The sequence below is a fragment of the Aulonocara sp. 'chitande type north' Nkhata Bay genome, linkage group LG8, assembly GCF_057382095.1.
Source record: "Aulonocara sp. 'chitande type north' Nkhata Bay isolate Kocher_YH1m ecotype deep benthic linkage group LG8, A_spYH_male_GT1.1, whole genome shotgun sequence".
Taxonomy (NCBI): Eukaryota; Metazoa; Chordata; class Actinopteri; order Cichliformes; family Cichlidae; genus Aulonocara; species Aulonocara sp. 'chitande type north' Nkhata Bay.
Window position 1 is genome coordinate 15267594 of NC_141351.1, and position 26882 is coordinate 15294475.

A 26882-nucleotide genomic window follows, 5' to 3' on the forward strand; every position below is an offset into this window, starting at 1 on the left:
TAGCTATCTGGGTGCCTGGGGGCCAGTTTTGGGTAGGTTTGGGAGAGTGTATGTCGAGGGGGGGGATTATTTGGCTAAATGGAAGCCAAATAGAAAGAGACGCCAGACGTATTCTCCACTTAACATAATGTACACTTATCACCGCTTTGCCTGTAGCGAGTGAGCCTGTGCATCATCTTACCGCCTGCGTTTCATGGGTGTTTTTCTCTCTTGTTTGCATTAGGTTTCCCTCCTGTATCGAAACGCACCTAAAGATATGTTGCTTGGGTGCGTCATGGGAACTTATTAATCTTTGGGGACCAGTGTTCTCCCAGTTAAGTAAATATACATGAGCTGCTGCGCGAGATACAAGCTCCCAGCACCTCCACAAAAATCTGTTACTTCAGCTTCCCTCTTTCTTCCCATCTTCCTCCCTCTTTCTCTCTCTCTCGCACAGTCGCTCTCTAACATGCCGCCTGGGGGCAAATCTCACTCTGTCTCATCTGCTGCTTAATTTCACTGGAGCGGCCCTCAGTAATGAAGCGCCTTGATGTACATTTGCCAATTCCTGCCTCTGCCACTGCGATATAATTGGGATGTGACTAAGCATGAATACCCAGCACAGGGTTGGTTGACCTCTCGGCGACCCCGCGGAAAGCGCTTTTGTCATAATGGAGGTATTATCTCACATAATCTGGGAATGGAGAGGGATTGTCTGCAGGGTGCCAGGGATGGAAATGAATTGATATAACTCCCTGCTCCTGCATACCACGGTGAAAGAGGGGATTTTTTTTTAGCAAGATATTTTTTTTCTCTTGCTCATAATGAAGACATTTTCTGCTTATCTATTGGTGCTTTGTGTTTATTGGAGTAGCAGAGCAGCTTCTGGCAAAAGCATGGGGCGTTTTTTCTTTTTGTTTTTTTAGGAGGGAGTTTTGATGTTGTGAAACTAAACAGGATTTGTCTTTTTGTGTGTACGTGTGTGTACGTCAGCCTTCTGCCCGTGTAGGTGCACTGTGTGCTCACGTTAGTGTGTACTTATGTCTGTTAATGACCCTGTAAAATGACAAGCTGAGCTGGCAGTGAGAGTACAGCCGACGGTCAGAGAGAGACAGAGCGAGAGGGAAAGTAGGAGAGTTCAGAGGGAGGTGTGATGAGGGGGGGGCTATGTTCACGAGGTCGGTGGTTGCTGTGATTCACCGTGCTGTCATCAGAGGGACTGAGGCCCCTGAGTGGCCCTCTCTATTCCCACCTGAGAGCTCTGCAAATGGAGGGGCCGCGCTGTCATTATTTACAGCCCGCAGCTCCTAACCTTGGATTCTGCGCTCATCGCGGCGAGGGGAAAATCAGATTGGACTTGACGTGTACCCGAGCCAGTGACCTTGATAAGTGTGAGGTGCCTGCAGCAAGAGGTTAGGGAAGAAGAGCTCGCAGCCGTGCGCACGCATGTACACGTTGGTGTGTTTGTGTATTTCGGCCAGGTGGGGAGTTGGAGGCATGGTTGAATGACAGAACCATGACTCAAGATGACACGTTGGTAGGGCGCACTCACGGACCAAGATGCAGCAGGCATGTGTGACATTATAACTGTTCATTTCCTAAGGCCTAGTCTGGAAAATAAAAGGCGATTATTTATTTTTCTGAAAAAAAAACCCACCACAAAAACCAAAATCAGCTGTTGTGAATTGTTTTGATAGTTGCTCAAAGGTTTAGTGGTGTGACAAAAGACGATGCTAGGGATAGAGTGAGATGGAGGCACATGATCCAATGTGGTCACCCCAATAGGATCAGCGGAAAGAAGAAGATGATGATCCATTGACAGCACACAAAAAGAAATACCTGCTAATTAGTGCGAAGTAAAAAACTAAAAATAATAAAAAAAATTATTGATTTTATTCACAAAAAGTGAAGCACAAACTTTTGGGATAGGCTGTTAGTGCATATTAGTTCCAAAAGTGACAAACACAACTTAGAGGTCAAGATTTAATCAGATTCATAACAGGTGAAATGTAGCCACGCCCCTTGCAATGCTAACTTTAAAGTTGCAGTTTATAAAATCTCGCCATGAGATGTCAGTAGATCCCAGATTGCAGTCAACTGAATTCTATTTTCCTAGCCCTCCCAATTCAAGTGCATAATCCTAGCAACTCTAGCCGTTCATCTGTAGTGAGTGTAGGCTGTAAGTACGCTGTTTACCTCAGCTGTTAATATGTGTCCATGGCTATTTACTCTGGAGGAGGCTGTGAAACTGTGTAATATTTAATTCAATTCAATTTTATTTACACAGCACCAAATCACAACAGTCACCTCAAGGCGCTTTGTATTGTAAGGTAGACCCTACAATAATACATACAGAGAAAAACTCAATCTTATGAGCCCCTATGAGCAAGCACTTTGGCGACAGTGGGAAGGAAAAACTCCCTTTTAACAGGAAGAAACCTCCGGCAGAACCAGGCTCAGGGAGGGGTGGCCAATGTTTGCCTGCTTTAGCTTCTAACATTGTTGGACTCTTCTCTCAAACAAAGTGAGAATGTAGTCAAATAGTTTTTTTTAAGGACACTAGAGCCTAACATTAGCTAACATAACGTTAACTTGTAACCAGCTGTTGTTGTTGATGTGTAGCCAGCTCGTTATCTGGAGACCGGAGGGTCTGATGTCTAATCTGCTAATTACATTTTATTTGGATGCCGGTGTTGCTGTTTCTTCACGTTTTTGTTTCTCTGGCAAAGGAGACCCCTTCTCAGATAACAAAAGATAAGTATGATCTTTCATATCTTGAGGCTGAAGGTGCAGACACAAATTAATATTGACCTCCACAGCATGCTGTGCCTGCAACTTCTCTCTCTCCTTTTGGTGTAAAACACATTTAGGTGGAACGGTGATGTCCATCTCTCCCAACGTCTGTTTATTGGAGAGTTCATTAATTTATTAGAAAAGACATACAACAAATAAGTCAAAAATCAACGTGTATTTATGAGTACAGCTTTCTTTTTGTCTCTTAAAAAGCTTAAAAATTGACTGGCCTTTAATAGAATGCTAACATGGGATTTATGCCATCCCTCGTGTTAGTCATGAAGAGGTAAATTGGCTGTAAACAAGGCAAGAAGTTTTCTTTGTTTCATAAAACAGAGATAGATAGTCAAAAAACTCTATGCCCTGATCAGCTGCGCTTGCAAATTGTCAACCTTAGTCTGGAAACACAGGTGAGCTTTGTGCGATGTAATGAATCTTTTCCTGGATATTTTTATTTTTATTTTTCCTCCTTATTTTTTATTTTCATCTGAACTACTTACCTGGAGACCAGAAGGGTGGGGCATAGGGGGAACGCAAAAAAACAAAAAACAGAGGAGAGCTTCTCTAGACGGTTGATGAAAATGCATTTTTCTTCCCCCACCGAGACGCTGTTTGGTCGTGTGAAATGATTAATTTCACACATATACAGGTCATCCCCAAAAGCAGCAACATCTCATTCACAAGGGGCTCCCGTCAGCAACAAAACAGGAGTCTGCAATAAAACGAGCAAACAGCAGCACGTACTGTACGTCAATAAATCTTTGGAGGTTAAACCTGAGCGCTGTAGAATTTGAGCAGCCCCCACCCCCTTTTCCCTCATCAGGTAAAAGTCACTGAGTACATCAAGACTGTCAGGACCAAAAATTGTCCAGCGAGCAGTTCGGGGAGTGTCCTGCGGTAGCGGCTGCATACTCTGTCACACACTCAGAGTCTGTGTTTGCATAAGAAGGATGAAGCCTTGAATTATGGGGTTTGTGTAAATAAGGAGATGAGACTGTTTTTAGCACACATGGAGGAAGGAGTGCTTGGATGAGAATAGTGCCTCTGTGCGGAGTGGAATTGGTCTTGGGCTGTTTACGACAGCTCGCAGCCCTCATATATCACAAGCAGTATGTTTGCTGTGAAGCTACAGTTTGTGTGCCATCTGCCTTAGCTGAACTTGACCCCTCAAACAGACTTATATTTTGTAAACTGAGCTCTGTGTAACTGTTTTCATTTTCTCCTTCCCAGTGGATGCTCCAGAAGCCCCATAAGGTGGCTACCTTCTTCGGGTGCATCGGGAAAGACCGCTTTGGCGAGATCCTAAAGAAGAAGGCCGAAGAAGCCCATGTCGATGCCCATTACTATGAGCAAAACGAGGAGCCGACTGGTACCTGTGCAGCCTGTATCACGGGAGACAATAGGTTTGCAACCTTTCATTTATCCTTGACCAAGGAGTAACCCGTAACCCGGCTTTAAGAGAGTTTTTTTGGTTCATTTTGACTTCCACGGGCAAGCAGTTGACTTCTCGGGGCTAGAAGTCATAACAGGGAATCATAGCTCAGCTCACACATCAAAAGGAAAAGGAACAGCTTGAGCGTGTTTTTCCAGGCCCCCACTCAGTCTCTGCCGTCCCAGTGGGTTGTCATCCATCTATAGGCTGACAGTAGCAATGTGTTAGGGATGCCTGGGCTATCCCAGTTCTCACCTGTCAGCCTTCTCGACTGTAAAAGGGGCTTTAGCCTCTCTGGTGACTCTCACGCCAGCATCGTCGGGTCACAGCCTACACACACACACACAGATACACAAATAACACTAACATTAAGGGCTCCAGTTCATGATAGACCAGGTGTGGATCAATAACCACCTCCTTCAAACACTCCCTTCCTTTACAGCCCTTTATCCGCTGCTACTGGAGTTGTCAGTCAGTCAACGCCTGGACCCTGACCGCCCCGGGAGTCAGCCCTGCTGAATGGTCTTAGTGGGATTGTTTGATGTGGGCTCTGACACCTGAAAAGGTCAGGTGCCGTGCTCAGGGAGACGAGCTCTGTAATATTTCTTACAGGTGTTTAACAGACAGCTCAGGAGGCCAGAGGAAAGGTCGCCAGCAGGGCCAGATTGGAAGGGTGATGGCTTTGAAGTACTGGGAGCCAGTGTGTCACAGCCCTAAGGCTTTGATTAGTGCAAGTCTTCAAAGATACAGAAAAAAAACCTGCCTCCTTTACTAAAATCTGACAGTTTGAGTCCCAATCTGTGCAGATGCCCTACGTTGAATAATCACATTTTAGCTATTAAGAAATTTGTTTATTAAAATCTTACAAGTGTAATCAGGGGTTCAATCAGCCAGTCTCTCCAGGAGCTCTGAGTTTTTGCATAGTAATTGCTGCAAATTTCTTTATATCAACTTTTCAATGCAGAAAACTGCAATAATTTGTGCAGATATTTAAAATATTTAAATATTTTAGATTGTGTGAAGATCTTGCTGATAATTTTCACGTTTAAAAATTCCCAGTTTGGTGAAAGATGCTGCTAGCCTGTCAGCAGTTATTTTCTGTAGCTTAGTTTTAAGATGACCTTAGCATAACTTAATATATTATTAAGCACTGGCAAGAACCTCTGTAAATTAATTGCTTAGATTCATTACATTATTAATACTTAAAGCCATAGCTTATTTATTTATCCATCTAGATTTCTTTGGTGTGAGTTGCCAGTTTTGGAGATATTGTTGCAGAAATGTCTGGCTTCTCTTGAATGTTGTGGAAGTTAATAATGTAAAAGTAATGCCTATTTTCTCTCTGCCAAACTACACCCAGCAAATATATCACTTTACAAAAGGAATGATTGTTGGAGTGAACAATGATGCGCACTTCTGTGGCTGGAGGGGGTGTAGTTCAGTAGAAGGGAAATTACAAATACACTAAACACATGACGACTAGTTTGTGGATTTATTTTTTATTTTTTGGAGTAATCAGGTCTTTCTAAAAAACAGATGTAAATACGATGAAACAATTTTGTTCAATTTTATTCATTAGAAGGCAGATGTTGCTACAGCTAATATCTTCAAAGCTGGGTGTCTCACAACCAAACAATGGAGATGAATAAATGGCACTACATGCCAGTGGAAAAACTTGAGTATTTTGTTTATGAGGGTGAACCGTTCCTTTGTTGTGTTGCCAGTTTGTTGGAGTGTACACAGCCTGTTCACCACATTCACTGGTTTTCTATAGCATAATTGCTACAGTTTCACAAGGGAAAACAATAGTTTGAGACCGCAGCACGACCAAAAATGCAACAACTGTGTGCAATGAACTTGTGGTCTCTTTGGCTTCGAAATTTTTCTTTCGAAGATGAGGACCAGGTCTGCAACCACTCACAGTCAGCTGCCATCTTCAAAGTGACATTCGTGCGTAAAGATGGGATGAAAAGGCGATACGATGGAATCGGGCTGCTATCGGTTTGCAGCTGACTGGCGTCAAGTTGATAATTATGTGGAATTTCTTTGTGATAAACTGAAAAGAATCACAAATCTGTTGCTGGTCACATACACAGAAATTCACATTAACTACTTACATTCAGAGCAGAGCCAGAACCTCATCTGAAACAGAAATGCCTTCACAAGCCATGTTGTTGCTGCAGGGCGTTAATTTAACTGCAAAATGACACAGCCACTTGGTAACTCTGCACTTGGGATTTTCAACATAGCATTTCAAAACATACCAGTTTTCTTTAGAAAGCGTAAATTATTTCTGCGTGTACACAATAACAGAATTATTTCAGATAAAACCACTCAGGTCAATATTATTAAACACCTGATCTTTTTATTGAGCCATGGCACAAACCACTGCTGTGCAATCATGTGCTTTAACTTGTAATGCTCAAAGCTTATAAAATCAAGTTGAAACTGAGGGTTATCTTCTAGCTTACACACAGTATAAAAACTTTAGCAATGGTTTGAGCTCTCACTTGAGAAAACATCATGCCAAAAACAAAAGAAACCAGTTCAGACTTTATCTTTAGTTATAGTGTTTCCAAGTGTCAAGAACTGGAGTGAGAAGTATCATCAAGAAATTTCAAAGAAGGCCACACAGTACAGAACAAGCCTGGCAGAAGTAGGAAGCGGAAATTTCAAAGATTCTGGAAAGAAAGCTAGTGAGAGATGTGTCTAAAGACCCCAGAAAAACTGCCGAGACACCATTGAATGACTTGAGGAATGAAGTCAAAGAAAACAATCACTAAAACCCTGCACAAGAGGAACAGCAAGGAAAACTCCACTTCTGCAGCAGAAACACTTTTAAGCCAGAGTAAAGTATAGTAAGCAAGAATATGCACACTGGAAATGTGTCCCTTGATCAGATGAGACAAAACTAGAGCTCTTTGGCCACAGAGATGCTGCTGATGTTTGGAGATAGAGAATGTCCCCAGTAGTGAAAGACGGTGGTGGGAGTATTATGCTGTGAGGATGCCTTAGTGTGCCTGGAAATGGGAATCTCGTCAAGGTGGAAGGAATCATGAAGGAAGAAGGATACGGGAAGATTTTAAAAGAAAACCTCAAGCAGTCAGCAGAAAAACAGAGTCTGGGTCATCGCCTTGTTTTCCAACACATCAACGTTGCTCATGGTGAAGAACTACCTCCAGAAGATTAAAGTAAACGTTACCGACTGGCCTTCATAAAGCATCGTCTTGGAATTCTGTAAGGTCCGTGCCAAACTATCATCGGATCTAGAGGAATTTGAGAGATTCACCAAAGGCAGTGAATCTGTCCTCATCTGTAGGAATATAACAAAAAAACAAGCAACTGTCAGCCAGTAGAGTCGAGTCTAGTAATGCAAAGACAGGCGTCTCATAAGAGTTGCGCTTATTGGTGCTGGTTGACAGATTGACTTCAACCTGTTCACAGACTGTATGCGCTTATAAACCAGATGGCAACTATTTGCAAACCTTCACCAATCTGTGTGAGAGCAATTGAAGTCTCTCCAAGTGTTTGGCGACAGGTTTCCTCCAGCTGACCCGTACTATTGAAAGTGGTCGCACATTCAATCTCAGCTATTTTCACTCTAGTTTGACTGAGTTATAACAGAAATCGATGCGTGACAGTTATTCCACTTTGATAAAACTAGAAATCATTCCTCTGGATTTCCTAGTTTTCTTTTCTTTCCTTTTTGTTAAATTCCTAATGAGCATTTTAACCTGGAGTGCCTCACTGTGGCATTTCGGCTTGTCCTCTTAAATATGTCACATCATAATGGTTATTTGCTCTGCTCACGTCCGTTGGACTTTCTCAGTTAACAACACTCGTTTTGTCTGTCACGCTCGTAGCAACCTTTTGAGTCCATTACGGCAGCTCCGGTCAAACACGGTCCCCATTCAGCTGCCATATCGTAGCCTTCATCATCACACGCTGATCAGCTTAGCACACTGTTACTCTTTTCTTTGACACTAACCACGGAGAGCAGCTTTTTTTTTGCTTTTTTTTTCTCGCCATGTGAGAACAGACCTTCGTGTAGCAACACCCTCCTGTCATATGGTCGCCTAGCAGTTTTCGCCTAAGTAGCTATGATGGTTGCACTCATTTTGATGGCCGCTCATAAAGATACAGCGCACGAGGACTGGCTAATGAGCTGTGTTAAGACAATACCACCTGCTTCACTTTCCAGCTCCCACCACTCACTACTCAAGTGTTCATTTAGTAATCTCTTTCTGTTGTTTTCCCACCCTTGTTATCTATGCAGAACTTTTACAGGTGATAATATGATATGAATAATTTTAGGGTGTCTCTCTTTTGGCTTTGAAAACCCCTCAGTTTGTTTAATCTCCTTTCTTTGGTGTATTTTTTCTTTTTGAGATAGCACCGTTTTTTTAAAGAAAGGAAAAATAAAGAGATCCAGATAGACTTTAATTCACCTTGGCTCAGACATTCTTAGGAACTATTATCATCCTTATATATCACAAAAGAACAAAGGAAAGTCTGAGGCCTGAGTGTTTTTTAAGGATGTTTTTGAGACAAAATTAAGATGGATGATAAGCGAGGCAGAAGATTTATGGGGTCTGTCTCGGCAGGTCCCTTGTTGCTAACCTGGCAGCGGCAAACTGCTACAAAAAGGAAAAACACCTGGACCTGGACAGCAACTGGGAGCTGGTGAAGAAAGCCAAGGTCTATTATATTGCGGTAAGTGAGACCCTCTACATTCAAAATGACTGTTCCCCAACTCCACTGCCAGAGGAGGAGGTTAAGAGGCTTTATTCAGGAAATGCCTCAGCACGCCTTCTGCATTGTCAATATATCCATTCATCCTTTGTCGAGTGAAATGAGCTATGTTACCTATTGAGACAATACAGCTCCATTTTCCCCCTATTTTTTTCCCCAGGTCTTTGTGCGCGAAGCTGCAACATAGTGTGAAATTGTTCTACATGTAATGCATTCATTCATTTCTTTTAACGTGAAGACAGGCCAACAGGTGCTGTGAAAGTGTGAAAATTGATTATGCAAGTTCATTCGGTTTTAGCTCCCAACCCCCCACTCCCACGCAATCTTCTCCTTACAGACAAAACACACGCACAGATTGAGGAGGACAGATGTGCGCTTAGATATTCACACACGCTCGAGCTGCGCCCACTGAGGTAATGTCTTTACTTACAGCTTCTGGAGTGGGATGGCCTGCTATGCTCATGTTTCACTGTTTGGGATTATATTTAATTCCGGCAGATCGACATTTTCTCTGATCTCAAGTCAAGACGATAGCCCTGAAATTGCGCTGCATTCCACGTCTTTAAGCAGTTCATTATCAACATAAATCAGCGTTAGTGCTCAGCATTCAGCATACTCCTTGGCATGTTGTCCCAAGTGATATTCCCAATTCCCCCCACCCACCTCCCCATTGCCCACAAGTCCTCTAAACACGAGTGCATCGCAGTGCAATAATGATGGAGGTTTCATAATTAGCCGCCCAGTTGAAGAAACAAATACCAAACGAAAAATTGTTTATTAGAGGGGAGGAAAAAGAATCTTTCAGTGGTCGTGCCAGAAAGCAGATCAGTCAGTCCATCCTCCAGAGTTTGTGTGGTCTCATTTTTAGCCTCTGCTTCGCATTAGCAAACATGGCACATCCTCTGCAAATTGGCAGTTGGGTTTTGCCCACATCCGACAGCGTAGCGCGCAGGGGAAAAGCTTCCGTGGGATTTGGAAGGGGGGATAGAAGGGCCACAAATGGGTGTTTGTCAGTGCTTGGAATCTAAAACGTGGTGTTCAGCGTCCCTCCTGGGCCTCTTTGTCAAAACAGGGGGATCATTCGCTTTATTAGAGTCCCGTTCGCACTTCTAAAGTACTTAGCCAGATACACTGCCACAGCTATTCCCACTTAATACTGTGTGGCGTGTCTAGACCAGCGTTCACTAAGGCCTCCTCTCTCCATTAACCTTGTCGAGAGCACTCAGATGTATTTACCCAATTTACGGCCAGATTTTACATCTTCTCCCTCTCTCCCGCTCACTGTACCAACCTTTGCTATGCATTAATGTGCTTTGTTGATTTTCATTAAACTACTGCTGTGGTGGTATACGTAGCTTTGTTCACTCTAATCTGTAAATTTAATTACCGGAAAGCGCACAAGAGCGTGCGCGCGCAAGAGTGTGTGCGTTCGCGTTCTGTTTGCTCGCACATGCCTCTGTGTTTGTCTGAACATGCGTGTTAAAGAGGTGATTGATGAATCCTGGCAGAGGCTCTCAAGGTGCCTGCTACTATGTGGTGTGATTGGATGAAAACAGAATTATTAGAGGGCTCTTGCAGCCAGTCTGGCTCATCCAGCATCAGCAGCGGCAGCGGCGGCGGCGGCAGCAGCAGGGCTGGTGGCAGACACAGAGCAGGGAGGCAGCACTGCCATTTCTCACAAAGAGAGAGAATGTTGAACTCCTGCCAAATGTTTGGTGGCAGGCTGTTGCTAGGAAATCTGGGTCCTTAGGCAAATCATTGCACAAAGACCAATAACAAAAGCATGAGGGGGAAGAAGGAATAGCTAAATGCATTTCAGGCAGAGGAGATCTCTCTTTTTTTTTTCAATGCCGTCGCTGCTGCAGTGATGTGTGCAGTTATTTCATTCCCCGACGACTGTAAACATCAGAAATGGAGGGTGATGTATTGTAAGAAGGGGCGGATGGGGGGGGGGTGAGTGACTCTAATTGGAGGGGGTGATGTGTGCATGTGCACACTGGCCCAGTTAGCCTCTTCTCCCTCTCCTTTTTTTTGCTCCCACTTTCCTTCCATCCCCATCCCTTTACCCCCCTCTTCATCCTCCTCTTTTTCCTTTTTATTCCTCCTTGTGTCCCCCTTCTCTTTTTCTCTAGTCTCTCAAACACACACACACACAGATGCTGTTAAACACACACACACACACATTATGCAGCATACCACTAGCTTGTTTTTACCACCGAGGGCTTTGCCCTGTAATTTGATCTCCGCTGCTTGATGCATCCTCCATGATGCCACTTTGAATTAACCTACGTCTCCACAGCTCTCCTTAGCCCTGGATAATAAAATGGCCTCTCCTAACTTCTGCCATTTAAATTCAAGGGGGAAAAAAAACAAAAAGGAAGAAGAAGAAGCTCCACCTCACGGTCATGCACAGTGAAACCAACAGAAACGGGGAAGAGGGGAGACGAACAAGACAATTGACTGTGAAAAGGCCTGTTAATGACTGGGCACAGATGGTCAGAAATAACCCAAGGATAGACGGAGGAGACGCTTGCCTCTGCCAATTGGCCTCATACGCAAAACTCACCCAATGAGACACAAGCTGCAGAGCTGTTAGGTCACAAACCTAATCACAGCTGCGGATGCTGTTCGTTTGCACCCTGCGCTGGGAGCACAATCCACGTTAGCCTGCAAGAGGTTAGCCACGCCCAAGGAAAATGGCTAGCCCGCCCTTTTTTTTCCCAGTTTTTTTTTTTTTTCAAACAGCACAGCAAGTTGAACTATAATGCCTCACACTGTTAACACTGGCACACCGCATATAGCATTAATTGGCAGTTGTATTCTTGCCCTCACTGCAGGGGAAAGCTGAGTTCACTGTAGCATAATATGCAAGAAAAAAAAAGGAGAAAGGGAAGGCAAAAGCAGAAAAAAAGCGCAGTACTGGCACCACAAGCTGCACGTCAGCCTGCTTACACCCCAGAGTGGTGCACGCACACACACACATTGTTACTCCGCCCGATCAGCCCCCTTCATTTTGCAGCCAAAAAAGCAAAGGGAAAGGTTTTCCACACACACACACACACGTCTAACTGACACCTCATCAGCCAGCCGAAGGGCTGATTAGCACAGAGGTGACTGCGGCTGTGTCTCTGTCCAACTCAGAGGACCACACTGTCCTCACACTGACCTTGAGATCTCCCTCTCTCCTGCTTTTCTACCCTTCTCTCCTTCTTACTCCCCCTCTCGCCACCATTCTTTATCTCCTCCCTTCCTCCATTTCCATCTCCCCTCTCCTTCCTGCCTCTCCTTTTCTGTCTTTTCTCTCTCTTTCCTCCACACTCTGTACTGCACCACTCTGCACTGCCCCTGTCCTTCCACACAGCCAGGGAGGGATCACGAGGCAAAACGCAGGCACTGGAGAGGAAAAAAAAGAAAAAAGAGGGAGAGGGAGGGAATAGAAGTGGATGGGGGAGAAAAAAATCTGGCAGGCTCCCCCTTTGTCTGCAGGCGATCAGTTACAGTCTTGGTTGCCGATGAAATTTAATCCCCACCGCATTTACATGCCAAGTTTGACTTCTGGCAAGCCTTATTAAATAGATTTGTAAATCATTTCATCTTGATTAGAATCTGTTCTCAAGGGATCGAGATTTATTTTTTTTTTAAAATTTTTGCCTTGCTTGTGTTTTGTTATGTGTACAATCTGTGCCCACTGGTGTTAAATTTTGTGAAAGTCAACCCTCGGCGCTGATATTTTTCGGTGCACGCGAGCGTAAGCGGTAGGTTTTGAAGGGGGGACAAAGAGCAATGGGTGCCAAATCCCGTCTGTCACCAGCCAAGCCACTGTGTCAGCATGTCTCTCATCTCTGGAGGTCATGTCGGTGGCCGAGCTACTGCTATGATGTGTCTCCTCTTTATTAGGCTGACACCACAGTGTCTTTAACGTGGAACAATGTCATTTCAAATTGCGCCTAATCAGATGGCATTTTGTAATTGGCAGCAAACATCTTATGAATATGAATTCATAATTGTTCAATTACAAGTCGACTGCATCATATTTATTGGCTAATTTATTTTTTTCTCCCGCTGGCCTAGGCCAATTATAGGATTTCAATCTTGAGGCAATCAAGTGATAAGGGTGAGGCGTTTACTGTTTGCTGTCACTATATAATTCTCTTGAATGTTAAACATGCATCTGGGAGGGCTGTATTTGTCAGAAGACTGTGCATGGAGGTGCACCTGCCTAATTGAGTGGTAATGAGCTGTCAGGAGCGCAGGCTTGGTGATTGGCTCCTGGCGGGATGTCCTGTGCCAGTGGGACGTATGGGCTGGCCCGGCCCGGCTGGAGGATCAGCCAGCTCCACGGCGCTGCAGGCCTGAGTGGGCGGAGTGTGGCAAATTAGGGTGAAGAGGGCAGAGACACTGGCTGCTGAGACACTGTGGCTTTTACTGCACTGCGTAATTTATTTAGGTTGTTTACAATTATCCTTGAGACTCGATTCGTTCTTGCCGTGTCAGATTTGGCAGACAGTTTTTAGATGTTTTGGTTAAGTAAAAAAAGCAGTAGTGCATTAAAAGTAAAAGTTCTCTTGGACTTGGAGCCCTCGTGTATTCATTTTGATTTACAGTGTTTACGGTTAGAACATAAATAATGTGTACCAACATAGACTACTGCATTATATTAAAAATGGAGTCTGAATTCTGAATGTGAGATCTATCCACTGTAAAGTTTCTCTTCAAAATTCCTTCAAGGGAATTAATAAATGCAGCATCCACTCCATGGCTGCTGGTATTTGGTCTCATTTTATGTGTTGTGTGCGTTTAATAGATACAAAAATGCTCGTGTATTGAAACTATTATGTATTTAAAAAGTTATAACCTGTTACAGTAATGTACATGCCACCATGTTCCTGTCAGTCTGAAAGCTCATAATCATTTAAGTAGCGCTAAATAGCTTTATTATCACTTTGGATCAATTTATTGATCTTGAAGGAGAGGTCAGAGGTCATATGGGACATAATATTTTAAAACATATGGCATTTTGCATATGTTGACAATACACATATACACTTGTATAACTCATATGTTTGAGTTTTGAGGCTTTTTGTCAATTTCTTTCCAATAAATCATTAAGTTGACCTTGCAGGTGGATGTAAGCCAAATTCAGAAATATGAAACCAGTAAAAAACCTTATTTCTATCTAGAGCCCAGCAGATGGCGATTGCTGTGGTGTGCAACGGCTTTCTTACTTAACCTCTCTAAACAGCACACAAATAGTCTATCACAAATTACTATCATGTAATCAGACTGATCTCTTTGACAGTCCTATAATTTGTATTATTGTGTCTGTGTAGATTCTCAGTCATTCAGGTCATGGTAATCTAAGGATCCTGAAAAGAAAAGCGACTGGACGTCTTCAAGAATATTAAAAAAGTCCAGTCGCTTAATATTGCATTACCATTGAATGCAATGCAATGGCTGACCGGTAACCCGGCTCCAGCCCCACACCACAAATATCAGAGGAAGAAAACGGATGGATGGTAGAGAGATAATGTACTTTTATCTCACTAGTGATTGTTCTGTTTGCCCATTTATTCTATATTTACAGTGTAATCTTTGACAAAGGAAATGTGCTGTTGTGCTGAAGGTTTTCAGGATGTCAAGATTTCACCTTGTTTATTACAGAGAGGAAGTTCTCATCGTACGCAGTGGGTTATGTATTGATCTTTATGTATTTATTGTTGTGCACAGATTTCTGTGTGAAGTTTAAAAGGATTTTTTTCATTCCTGTATAGTTGCAGGAACCTTGACTGAGGATTCAGTCAATGCGGAATATTAGTTTGATGCCATTGTTAAATTAGTAAGCTGTGATACTCAGTTAGCTTTACCCAAGCATTGCTTCATAAAACAAAATATAATCAATACATAAATACAAATACCTTTGTTGAATTTATATGTATTCTTAGATTAAAAAATACCAATGGAACAAAGAAAAACTTTGTTTTTAATGTTATATAGTTATTTTGTTAAAAACTTTATTCATTTAATCTCATTGTGACAGTTGCATTGTCTTTAGCTGTCATTCACAGTCCTCCTAACTTCTTCTCTCTGCCGCTGAGGTCAAAATAAAGCTAATTGAAGTAAAAAAAAAAAGTAAAAAACAGAGGTGGTAAAGTCACAAACAAACAAGAAACTAACATTAAATACCTCTGATACCCCTTCACTGATGCATTGAATGCACAGAAATCATCAGTCTGCTATTTGTGACTCGGTGGGATCTGTAAATTAATAATAAAAAATAATAAACGCAATTAAAAATCTATTGTTTTGCACCTGTGGTAAGCTCCCAGGATGCGGTCCATAGTGCTCTAGCAGCATTGCGACTCTCTGCTTCTACACACGTCACCTTGTAAAAACTGTTTTTTCTTCTGCAGTCGGGAAAACACCATGTCCTTTCATCCCAGATTACTCTGCGCATCTGCTCCACCGACAACAAGGCTGTTTTCCTGTGGATGAAATAGTTCGGACTTAATGATATTTCTGCTTGCCATCACCTTGTCCCCTCGCTCCCTAGGCATCAAAGCACCTGCCATGTGTGTGCCTTTTTATTCATGAGACCGAGTTGTAAAACGTGGAATAATGTTTCAGTGCTACACTGGGATGTTGTGGCCATTTGTGTGAGTTCCACGGCTTAATTGAATAGACTGAGTAATTATTTGTCAAGTAATGCTGAGCAGAAAATAAATAGCCACTTTGCGGCTGTGAATTGTGCCTGATGGCCATGTGTTGATATTCTCACCAGGGAGAGTAAAAACCTGCTCTACTGGCTAAGTATCTGATTAAGATTCACATGATGGAACCGCAAACGCTTTAGGATAGCATGTCTCCTGGGCAAAGATAGTGAGTAGAGTTAAGTGTCAGACGGTGTTACATTATCACGCTGGAGAATAAAGCCTTGACTGAGTAAATATTGCTGGAATCGTCTCCTCGCCACAAACCATCTGTAGCACTGAGGTCACTGTGACAGTTTCTGAAAGAGGCCTACAAAGAATCACCACAGATGTGCATCTCTGTTCAGCAGATGTGGGACACTGTTCTCTGAGAATTGTTTCCTTCTGCAAGGTTTTATTTTTCCTTTCATGCTTTAATTTGTTTATGATCTACAATAAGCTAGGGCACAGCTTTGTTCTGTCATTTTATGCTGGATACACAGTGAATTAAAATGACAATAATGACTTTTGAGGCTGATGTACAGTATTTTATAATGAATTTACTGACATTGTATTCCAGAAGGTTTTTTTTTATTATTTCAGATCCTTTAATTCTGTGTGGGATGTAATTGTCCTGTCTCCCTCCCCTTACCTTCAATCCTTCCTGCCTCTGCCGGAGGTTTCTTCCTGTGAAAAGGGAATTCTTCATTTCTACTTTTGCAAATTGCTTGCCCATGGGGGCTCATCTGATTGTTGGGTTTTTTTGCTCTATTACTGCAGGGTCTTTACCTTTATAATACAATACAATTTTAGTGTGTTTGCAAACCAGATCATGTCTGAATCCACAGAGCTGCTGTGTGGAGTTCCTCAGGGCTCCATGCTGGGACCTATTCTGTTTTTAATATACATTTTTCCTTTAGGCCAGACAATGCGGCAGTTTCCTGATGTATCTTATCATCTTTTTGCTGACAACATTCAGCTCTACTACACATTTAAACCTTCTAGCTGAAGTTCATAGTTCTCTGCTCTGATTGACTTAATCATACATTAAACATTCAATAATGGTTGAACAACATTTGCTTACAGCTAAACCCAGACAAAACTGAAACTTTGATTATTGTACCGGACAGTGCAATGTCTGATATTAAACAGCAAGTGGGTGATTTAGGTTACTCACAGAAGCATAACCTTAGAAATCTAGGTATTATTTTTGATGAAGCTTTTTCTTTAGAGGGAAATTTAAATCAAATAGTAAGAACATGCTTTTTTTTCACTTGAAGAACATTTCAAAACTTATATCTATCATGTCAACAAATGACCTTGAGATGATAATCCATGCTTTTATCTCTACAAGACTCAGCTACTGTACTAGTCTGTTTACTTATCTAAACAAGTAAGGGCTAGCTCATCTACAGGTTGTTCAAAACTCTGCAGCGGGACTACTGACCCGTTAAAAAAAGGTAGCTCATATGACCAGTCAGATTTAGGTTCCATTTTAAAATTTTAGTTTTAACCTTTAGAGCATTACAGGGACAGGCTTCTCCCTATATTGCTGATTTGATTCATATACATACCTCTTCTCATAACCTGAGGTCATCGAATCGAAACCTTTTAGTGGTCCCCCTACTTGTTTCAGAACTCGAGGGGACCGATCTTTCCAAGCTGACTCGGTGGAGACCTTCAAAAAGAGTTCAGAATCCTAAAACAGCAATACATAAATTCCTCAGTGATTTAGATGCAAAAGGACATGGGAACTTAATACAACCAGCTTGGCTACCAGTTGAGTTGAGAGTCCAACTGCAAAGAGCTGGATCACAGATGAGTTGGCCATCAGCACAGACTGTTTAAGATTGATTGCAACTTGTCGGTAATCTGTCTCCGCTTAGGTATTAGGCAGCAGTTATTTGCACGTCTTCTCCAGTCTGTTTGACAGTGATTGCAGCCAGTCCAAAGCGATTGCACAGGTATCCCAGGGTTGAGGGTGTTGCATGCTCAACTTCTAGGCAGCAGATGGTGTATTCGTCTCTGACAGCCACAAAATTCAGTGCAATCTCTGGGCAACCACCGAGGAGGCTGTAGTAATATTTTTACTGAGTTATCATGAGAAAAGGTAATTTATATTCTCTAATTATTAGTTATAAGTAACAAGCATTGGCTAGAAGTCGTTTTATTTTGACTGTCTAATGGTCTGAATCCTTGAGAATGTAACTTGGTAAATAATTAACCCATATAGAGTGCTTCAAAAGAATGTGGCAGATGGAGTTCTGTTCTGCTCGTTTTGTTGTTGCAGTGTAATGTGACGTACAGTGAAATTAGAGTTGTAAGCTGCTTTTAGTAGTTGCTGTCTCATCTGAAACATTAGTTCATAAATCAGGCCTGAAAGCAAATGATCCATTCATGTGTTGATGATGCATTCTTGAATTTTTTTAATGGTAAGATTCTTTCCTAAGTTAGTGGCTGATCTCAGTCCAATATCTGCTGCATTGTGAAGCCAACCTAATTTTTTTTAAGTAATAATATGTAGCAGTGATTTCTTTGAGTCTCTGCTTTTAGTCGTACATAAGCGAAACTCCCAAAATGTAAGTGCTTTTTCTCAAGCGGTTTATCTTTTCTGTCTTCATAAGGATTAATCAAACAACATGAAATGTACTAATTAGTCAACTTTACACAATCTGTTAGTGGGAATTCTTTACTTTAGGACCCTTTAAGCTAAGCTTACTGCCGAAGCAACAAGATGGTATCAAGTAAATGTCAAAAAGTATCCCTTGAGTTACTTTGACGTGATCTGTTTTTATTAGTCTTTCAGGTAGGAAGGTACAGAAAGTCAGAACTAATTCAAAATCAAACCGCAAAGGCAAAACTGCAATTCAATACTTTCCTCAAATCGTTCAGATTTTGTCATCGCCCTGTTTTTACTTTCTGAAATTGGAAAAAAAAGTGTACTTGTCTAATCAGTCACTTAATTGCTTCAGAATTAATACAAACGTCTTTTTCCCCCGGGTTGCCGTCAGCATGCCTGAGGTCAGCACACGCAGTGTGAAAGTGTTGATCTTTCATACATGGTCCCACTCAGACATAGGCTACTACTCTGACCTTATCTATTGTTTCTCAAGTGTATATTGTAAGCAGCTTTGGAGGCTTTAAAGAGACTTAGCCGGCAGGGCTGCCGTTGCTCTGTTGGAACATTTGGACCTCTGGCAAGTGTCAGATTTTCAGCAGCACATTAAATCTCTTAACCCACTTCTTTTTTTTTCCCCGCTCCAACTTCCTCTCTCTGTCCCCATCTCTCTCTCTTTTCCTCTTTGCTCCTCTCCCTGCCATGCTAACAAGCTGGCTCTGATTTATTTTTCATGTGTTTTATTGTTAGCCTCCGCCTTTTTTTTTCTTGTTTCTCCAGCATCTAAAGTCTTGTGCCAGTGGTTAGCCTGGTGCCCAGGCCCTGCGGGGGGAAATGTGGAAAGGCAGCCAGAGCAGCTGCACATCACCCCAACTGGGCAAAAGTCCTCCAGTCACACTGTCGCGGGGAGGCCAGAGACGCTTTGATTAGCGTCCGTCGTTACTAGCCAGCTTGAATGTCATGCACCGTGAGCCCAGTTGTCTAATGCTTTTGGCCGGCCACCGAGGCCGCTCCCCGCAATTACCGATAGTGCTGCTCGCTCCAGTGTCTGGGAGAGGCCAGAGAGAGCGCCAAAGTGCCAAATGATTGTCCTCAGTAAATAAAAAGCAGACATGTCCTTTTTTTGATGTTCTATATGTGCGTGCTTTATTTTCAGATGCTGTGGCGCAATCACATTTGAAAGCATTTTGCGCTCCCAACATAACAAGGGGGGACCAATCAAAACAATAACTGTGGTTCCTTTTGACAAAGCCCTTGGCTCACAGTTGTCAGAAGATGTAAGCTGACTCATCCACACAAGAAGGGCATGTATCCCTGGGAGCAAGGGGGCAAAAAAGCTCTGATGAATCTTCCCCTCTGTGCTCTCCCCTCTCCACTGAGCCTGTATGGATTAATTACATGACTAGTAGCTAGTTTAGTCCCATTATTTATTTATTTATTTATTTTTTCTAATGAATAATTTTACTCTGCCTCTCAGCCTAGATTTTATTCTGCTCAGGACTTTTTCAGCTTCACGCCGTGGAAATAAGAATGCATTGATTATTTTCCATCTAGCAAATATCCCACCAACTGAGGAATAACATGCCTTCCCCCTAATTGGTTTGTTTATCTTGAGCAACAGACTCTGGGTTTGTTTGGACTCTGGCTGGCATCCACACTCTGCACCGCTCCTCAGCATGATTACTCACCTTGGGAGGAGGCTGCTGGAGCAAGGTTGATGTTCCCCACATAGACATCAGGCTGTCATTCTCCCCGCTTATGTGACATCATTTGCCAAGACAGATTTGTTACAGGAAAAATAAATTCAGGCCTAAAAAGGGATTGATTTAAGGACAGGCTGCAAGTGGAAAAAGGCGACAGGAGGGATGGGGGCTCCCAGACACATTTCACCACTCAGAGGGCTCGGGCCGGATCCAAACAAGCTGCCAACAGAAGATGGATTCTGGCTTCATGTATAATTGATAAACTGTATGTTCTAGGTGTCAGCTTTAAAGAGGGAGCTAGGACTATATCAGGAAGCTATTTTTCCTCTCTGAGGCAAGCATCATTTTTATTTTGTCCTCCCCCGTTCCCTGGCTTATCTTCTCAGTTCAGAAAGCCCCGTTGAAAATTATCGTTTTCTTTGAAGACGACATTCGGGAAGTGCAGCATTAAAAGTACATCCTGTTCCTGTGCCTATTAGGAGTGCTAGCGCGGGGCAGATAGCCATCTGCAAAGTTGACTGTACATCCTGAGTTATCAGGATTAGCCATCTCACTCTTGACACCCAGCACATTAATATTAGCTATGGGAGAGTCTATCCTGCTGAAAGCAGCATAAAAGGATTAATGCAGCGCTTATCCTTTTGGAAATAATGCCCTTTATTGAGCGGATCTGACACTGTAAAGGCTGATGATGACATTGAATGGAGCCAGAATAAGTAATAGTGTATTCATCCCGTGTCACGCAGCCAGAATAGTCTCCATTTGAATTCCAGCCGCTCAAACTGTATTGATTGTGCCGAAGGCATCTGGTTGTTTTTCCTCTGCAGCAAAAGAGTAAGAGTGTTACTCAATCATCAACGTCCCGCGGCTAATGACAGTCCTGTCCCGTCGGCCCGATGACATGCTTCGCTCGCCGTCGTACTGTACGCTACGATTTCACCTGTGAGCACTCTGCGCCGCGGCAATTACTGGACATGTAACGCAATATGCCAGCACGTCACCCTTCCTGTCTGTCACACATAGCCTCTGGGATTAATGCAGCTTTGCCCACTCACTTTAATAGTGATAAATTTGTATCCTGCCAATCAGCTCTTTGAGTGTTAGCAGTGCAGCTTGTACCACAAAGGCTATGACTGTTTCAGTGGACAAAACGAGGGGCGAATACTAACTTTGTACCCTGTTATTTCCCCTAGGCACAACATAATGGCTGTGAAAAGCAGTTTCCTATTGCGATTCTAACACGGGACTTGTAAGTGTAAATAGTGGCGTGATTCATGTAATTTTTTTTTTTAAATATCCCCCCCCCCATACACTTGATTTAATGATGCTGGATGTAAACAGGAAATGTGCCTGCATGGGGTGACTGGATCCAGCCACAGAGCGAGAATTTAGATGTTTGTAATTCAGCGGGAGAGAGAGAGAGTGTCTCCTTGAACCCCTAACATGATTTGATTATGAAGAGGTTAAACAACTGTAATAATAAATCTGTCAAGTTTTTAATACGATGTGCCGTTTTGTACCGGGGCATTATAACACTGAGGGGCAGACAAGTGGCCATCAGGGCCACCTGAGAACATTCGCTCTGCTCTTTCTGCTAAATTGCTGCTTCCCCTAGGTGCTTTTTTTGTTTGTTTGTTTTTTAAACTGACCAGATTGTAAGCTTATCAATCGAAAAACTACTTTCCCCTCTCTCCCACGGACTCGCGCTGATGTGTTCTAAGTACTCCCTTATTTGGCTTTTTAATGGGAATATCGCACGCTCATTTGAGAAATGCCTCCATGTTTCTTAATGAGCTGATAAAGCTCCAATAATCGAGGCAAATCCCGATTTCTGATTTGCATCGCTGACTCTTGTTTCACCACACATGGTGAAATTGTACAAAATTGAGGAGCTACGATGTAGGCCTGCCTTTCCAGAAACTTTTATTTTTATATATGTGTGTGTGTGTGTGTGTGTGGGGACACAAGAGATGCACAGATTAGATTAGATACAGTAGCTGCAGCGTGGCCCCGGCCGTTTGTGTGCAGAATGCGATTTAGTTGTGAAGTTTGAGCACACTCTGGGCTCTGTGATGGGTGACGGGACAGACTGACAGTGACAGTGGGGTGGTAATGGCTCTGAATGAGGAGGAATGGCCCCTGCAAGACTGCCCACCCTCCTCCTGTACCAGAGCACAGCAGCCTTGTCCAAATACACTGCAAAATGAATTCTTCTCTACACCTGTGCTGTTTTTTTTTTTCTTCCACAGAAGCAGAAATCAAAGCTATTTATAGCTTAACCCATCCGGGGTGAAATGGAAAAAAAGAAAGAAATCCAGCCTTCGTTTTTATTAAGAATTCACAGGCACAGCCTGTCAGATGTTGAGACATCAGGCATCAGAAGGTACAAATAGGTTGTATTGCATTTGCTGCTTTTAAACCAGACCCTGACCCGATAGCTAAAAAGGTGGATACAAGGCCAAAGCCAGCCTCTTGTCTGAGCGATGTGGACGTCTCAACATTACTGCAGCTTTCTATAAAATTCCAGGTTTGTTTTCATTCCCGCTCACATATTTGTCTCTCTTGCCCTCCTTGCCCCCTTTTCCTTGCTAATACGGAAAAATCATGTCTAGAACTTTGGCTGGGAAGCTCGGCAGTTCATGAAAAATGCATCCACTCAGCTCTTTTTCGAAGTCTTCGCCTCTGATACTCTTGTCATATCATATCCATGTCATGTCAGTGCGTGTATTAATTATGTAGCAGGCGGAGTTGAGGAGACAATATTGATGCATCTTAACTAGACGTCCCATGTATATTGCTTACTTGTCACTGGGAAATAAAAACGAGGCTTAATTACGGATGAGACGACTGTTTAATGTTTAGCCTTGTGAGTAAATAATTCTTGGTGTGTGTTTACGGGAAGCATTTTTCTTTCCTTTCTGTCAGCATCCACCCCCCACCTCCACCCCCCACCTCCCTGGGCTCCATTTTACTCTCTGTCTCACTCTATTCATCCGTCGTGGTCACTTTTTCCGGATCAACTGAGGTGTTCGACCCGGTCATCCCGCCTGGGTTTAGCCTCTCTTTTCAGTTTTTGCAGCCTCACAATCTCCGAACATATTGCAGACAAATGGCACCCAGTAGCACCTTTGGAGGTGTCCCAAATTGCAAAGGTAATTTATTTCTTCGCCAGCAGAATTATACATGAGTAAGAGGTCATATTGTAATATGAAATTGCTTAGCAGCTGCACACATTTGCCAGATCCTGTTCGGGTTTTGTGTTTCTGTTTACGAGTCCTCTCTGTGCAGTAATCTTATGGAACCGTGATAGCACTTGAATATATTCCCTCAGCAAATGAATAGCAGGCGGGCGCACTAGCTCTAGATGTTTCCTCTTGAAATACAGCTGTTTCCCTCCGGTCCTCTTCTTCCTTCTGTAACAAATGGTCTCCCAGGATTAAAACCACTACAAGCACTTCAGAGATATTAATCTTCTTCGAGGACCGCGATTCGAAAAGTTGCATCAGAAAGGAAAAGTAAAGACTTGCACGCTACTGTGTTTAAAGCCAAAAGGTTGGATATGTATTTTCCTTATGTCTATAGATTACCTGCACCGTGTAATGAGTGCATATTTTGAGTCGGTAAACCCTGATGAGTCAGGATTGATCCTGTGTGTTTTTGCAGTGCTACAATCATTGTTTTACAGCGTGGTGATTGCTGCAGTTTGGCAGCAATAATTGGAAGTTCAAAGCGCCGATCCGTGAGTGTAGCCTGGGGATAAGTTTCTGGAGAAGCTGACACTTCAGACGTATTATGAAGCCATCACGTCTAATTTGCACAGGCCTCTTTTGTAATTTACCCCCAATTCAGAGGAACAGTCTCCTGCTCTGCAGCACAATGCACACTCTGCTTGCATTGTTCACGCTCATTGGAAGAGACACTGAGTGAATGAGTCTTGGAGCTCAAATAATGCGAGGCACTGTTCCTGTCATATTTGTTGCTGTGTAATGGCTCCTGATTTGGTGTTTCCTGCAGCGTCTTTTTTGGTTTTAGTGCAGAGCAGACAGCGCCGCAGCGCACGCAGCAACTGCTTTCTGTGCATCCAGTCCAAGCAACGTGTTTACAGTTCACTTTTTTCGAAGCAACTGCTTGACAGATAAAAGACAACGAGATGTCGTATAGTCTTTGAGAGGGGGGAGGAAACCTCTTCAGAGGCAGGACAGGGGTTTTCCACATGCCGCCCAGACATTCTGACACATATTGAGGTTGTCTGTGTGCATCTTTTGAAGATGCAAATGTGTCAGCCACATGTAGCCAACCACCCAGCGAGAAGCTGAGATGCTCAACTGCCTTTCTCACGGCTCTTAAATGGCTTCCAGTTATCAGCGTGCCTGTGAAGCTTTCGGTTCTTTTTTAACACACACGTTTATTTATTTTTTATTTTTTTGCGGGGATATTGAATAATTTGGGCACATTTATCACTGGGCAGAAAATGACTTGTTTAACCACATTAAAAGACGGAAGAGAGTTTGGCTGTAAATCTTTACGAGCGCTCGTGTAGCAGTCGTAGAGGTTGGTGTTGTGCGCGTAAGTGTTAATGATACAGAAGCCGTTAATTGGGCAGTAATGCAAACCAGATGTTACAAAACTCAGGAAATTGGTTAATTTGTCAAACTTTTTAGGCCTGCTTTTTCCCCCCTCACGACAATGTAGTAGGATCTTAATCAAAAAGAATATTTACACCTCAAACTTGCCCCGCCAGCTTTGCCGTCTAACGTAAGGGGGGAAAAAAGCACATCATAGCGCCGCACATCCTGACAGAGGAGGCGTTGGTAAATTATTAATGTTTTCCCTCGCGCTGTCACCTATCATCGCACTAGCCTTCTGCAGTCTGCAATTTTGAAATGCAAGAGTGGTAGTCCTGCGGTGTGGCAAGTCATGTTTCAGGCTCTCATTTCAATATCTGAAGTGAAAGGTCAGGGTGATATATTCTGTCCTGTCGCGGTGCCAGTGACTTACATGCTACCAGTTGAAGATGTAACACTTTTACGAGGCCCACCCAGCCTGTTGAGCAAACTGATAATGAATCAATCTCTGTGAAACATTTATGGCTGCCCCCACAGCCCTGCCAATCCCACCCTTTTCTTTGCATGAGGCCAATTAGAGCATCCTCAGTGGCCCCTGCTGTCTGTGTCAGGGAAGCTCCTTGCATTGTCATATCAATATTCCTCCGTTGATCTCCAGCTGAGGCGAGTCCGGCTGCTCTTTCCACACATGCTAATTTGCATTCGCCAGCATGTGCGGGAGATGGCATGCTGGCTGCCTCTCCTCCTTGTTCCCAAACCTACTGTTGCCGCCTCTCTCTCTCCCTCTCTGTCTTTTTTTTTTTTTTTTTTTTGAGAGGGAGAGGAAAGGTTTCTTGATTCCTGGCATGCCAGAGAAGGGTCCTCTGAGGATTACATTGGCTAAGCCCTTATCACTCCAGGAAATTCACTGCCTGCTTAAAAAAGTGGTAGAAGTAGAAAATCAAGGGGAAGTGTTATTCTTTTTAAGTTTCTACTTATTCCCATGGAAAGTTATTACGGGTTTGAAGAAAAGTCCTTTTTTTGGCACTCAAGTTTTCTCCTAACTGTATTTCATATTTCACCCTTCCCTTCCCTTTTTTTTTTCCAGGCGGCTGGTGGAATTTTAGAAGTGGAAAATGTGAAGGCAGGTGCTTGAGAGAGAGTGAGAGAGAGGGGAGGTTTAGGGAGGGCTTTGCTCACTGGGAAGCGATGTTAAACATCCAGGGGAAATGTTTGTTATTCTAATGGGATACCACCATGGTAACAGCTTTTAGAGACTCCCAAGGCTTTGTGTGGAGTATATGCACGCATTCATCAATCTCGCCTAATTTCTTTGGGGATTAGCAAATATAATCAGCCCTTTCTCCAAGTCGTCACCTGTTTATCGACATGAATATTATGGTGAAATTTAGCAGAACACGGCACTGTTGGATGTGGAGAAAGCAATACACGGGCTATTAATATAAATCACAAATTGAAGCGAGTCACTGAATGGATTCAAAAGTCATTAGTATTCGTTTTGCACTGAATGACATCCCAGGCAGAATAGCTTAAATTTTGCACATGCTTTTTTTTTTTTTAAATAGAAAAGCACTTTTGCTCATATTACATCTTGAAATTAAACATGTTTCAGGCAGAAGTGATTAATTATGTTATTTTCACACTTAATACCTTTAAAGGAGGTTAAAAGCAATGAAGTGAACTCATTTAGAAGACTTGATGGAAAAGAAAAAAAAAAGGAAACCCGACCCGATGACGAGACTCGGTCTTTAAAAGACTCGAGTAACTCGTAAGCCCCCCCCCTCTCAGTTCTATACCTTTTTCTCTCCTGCTGCAGATTTCCTTAAGTGGCTTATGTGAATTGCAATTGCCACATTGAAGCCGAGAGTGTACAGAACACATTTCTCCCCGGCCGTGACCAGCTAACAGCGCGTTGAACTTGTGCGTGCGGTGATTGAGAGGTTTCACACACAACACTGCAGCGCTGTGGGAGTATAGCCTGACCTAAAGCTAAGCCTCCAGCCGGAACAGCCTTCCATAACACTCACAACACTGCTCTCTTATCTACTGGCATTTCTGTCTGATACAAATAGCCAAGACATGATATAGTTGGCTACATGTCATATCTGGCATTGTACTACTCCCTGTCTGCCCCTCCACCACCCCCACCCCTGTGAAATATAATGCTTTTAACTCTCCAGCTTCTTGCCTTGGCAATTTTTTCCATCTGTAGCGGAGACAGAGACCAGTGTGTTTGCTCGTCTTGGCCAAAGGCCAAAGGCTCTTTCTGATATAATCCCCACCATCGATCAGACTTTGTTTACTCTAACATGGTTTCTCTCCCCTCCAGCAATTAGAAGGCAACCTTCCACCTCC

At 43.0% G+C, this 26882-nt stretch overlaps 1 protein-coding gene across 7 annotated transcripts in view; it reads left to right on the forward strand.

Annotated features, from left to right (window-relative positions):
• The window catches only part of LOC147323462 (adenosine kinase-like), a 132874-nt gene that overhangs the window by 46771 nt on the left and 59221 nt on the right, over positions 1-26882 (forward strand). For all 7 annotated transcript variants that reach the window (XM_086303819.1, XM_086303820.1, XM_086303818.1 and 4 more), the window contains 2 exons: positions 4003-4175; positions 8809-8917. In XM_086303819.1, coding sequence (XP_086159945.1) covers positions 4003-4175; positions 8809-8917 — 282 coding nt within the window. The remainder of the gene's footprint in view (positions 1-4002; positions 4176-8808; positions 8918-26882) is intronic.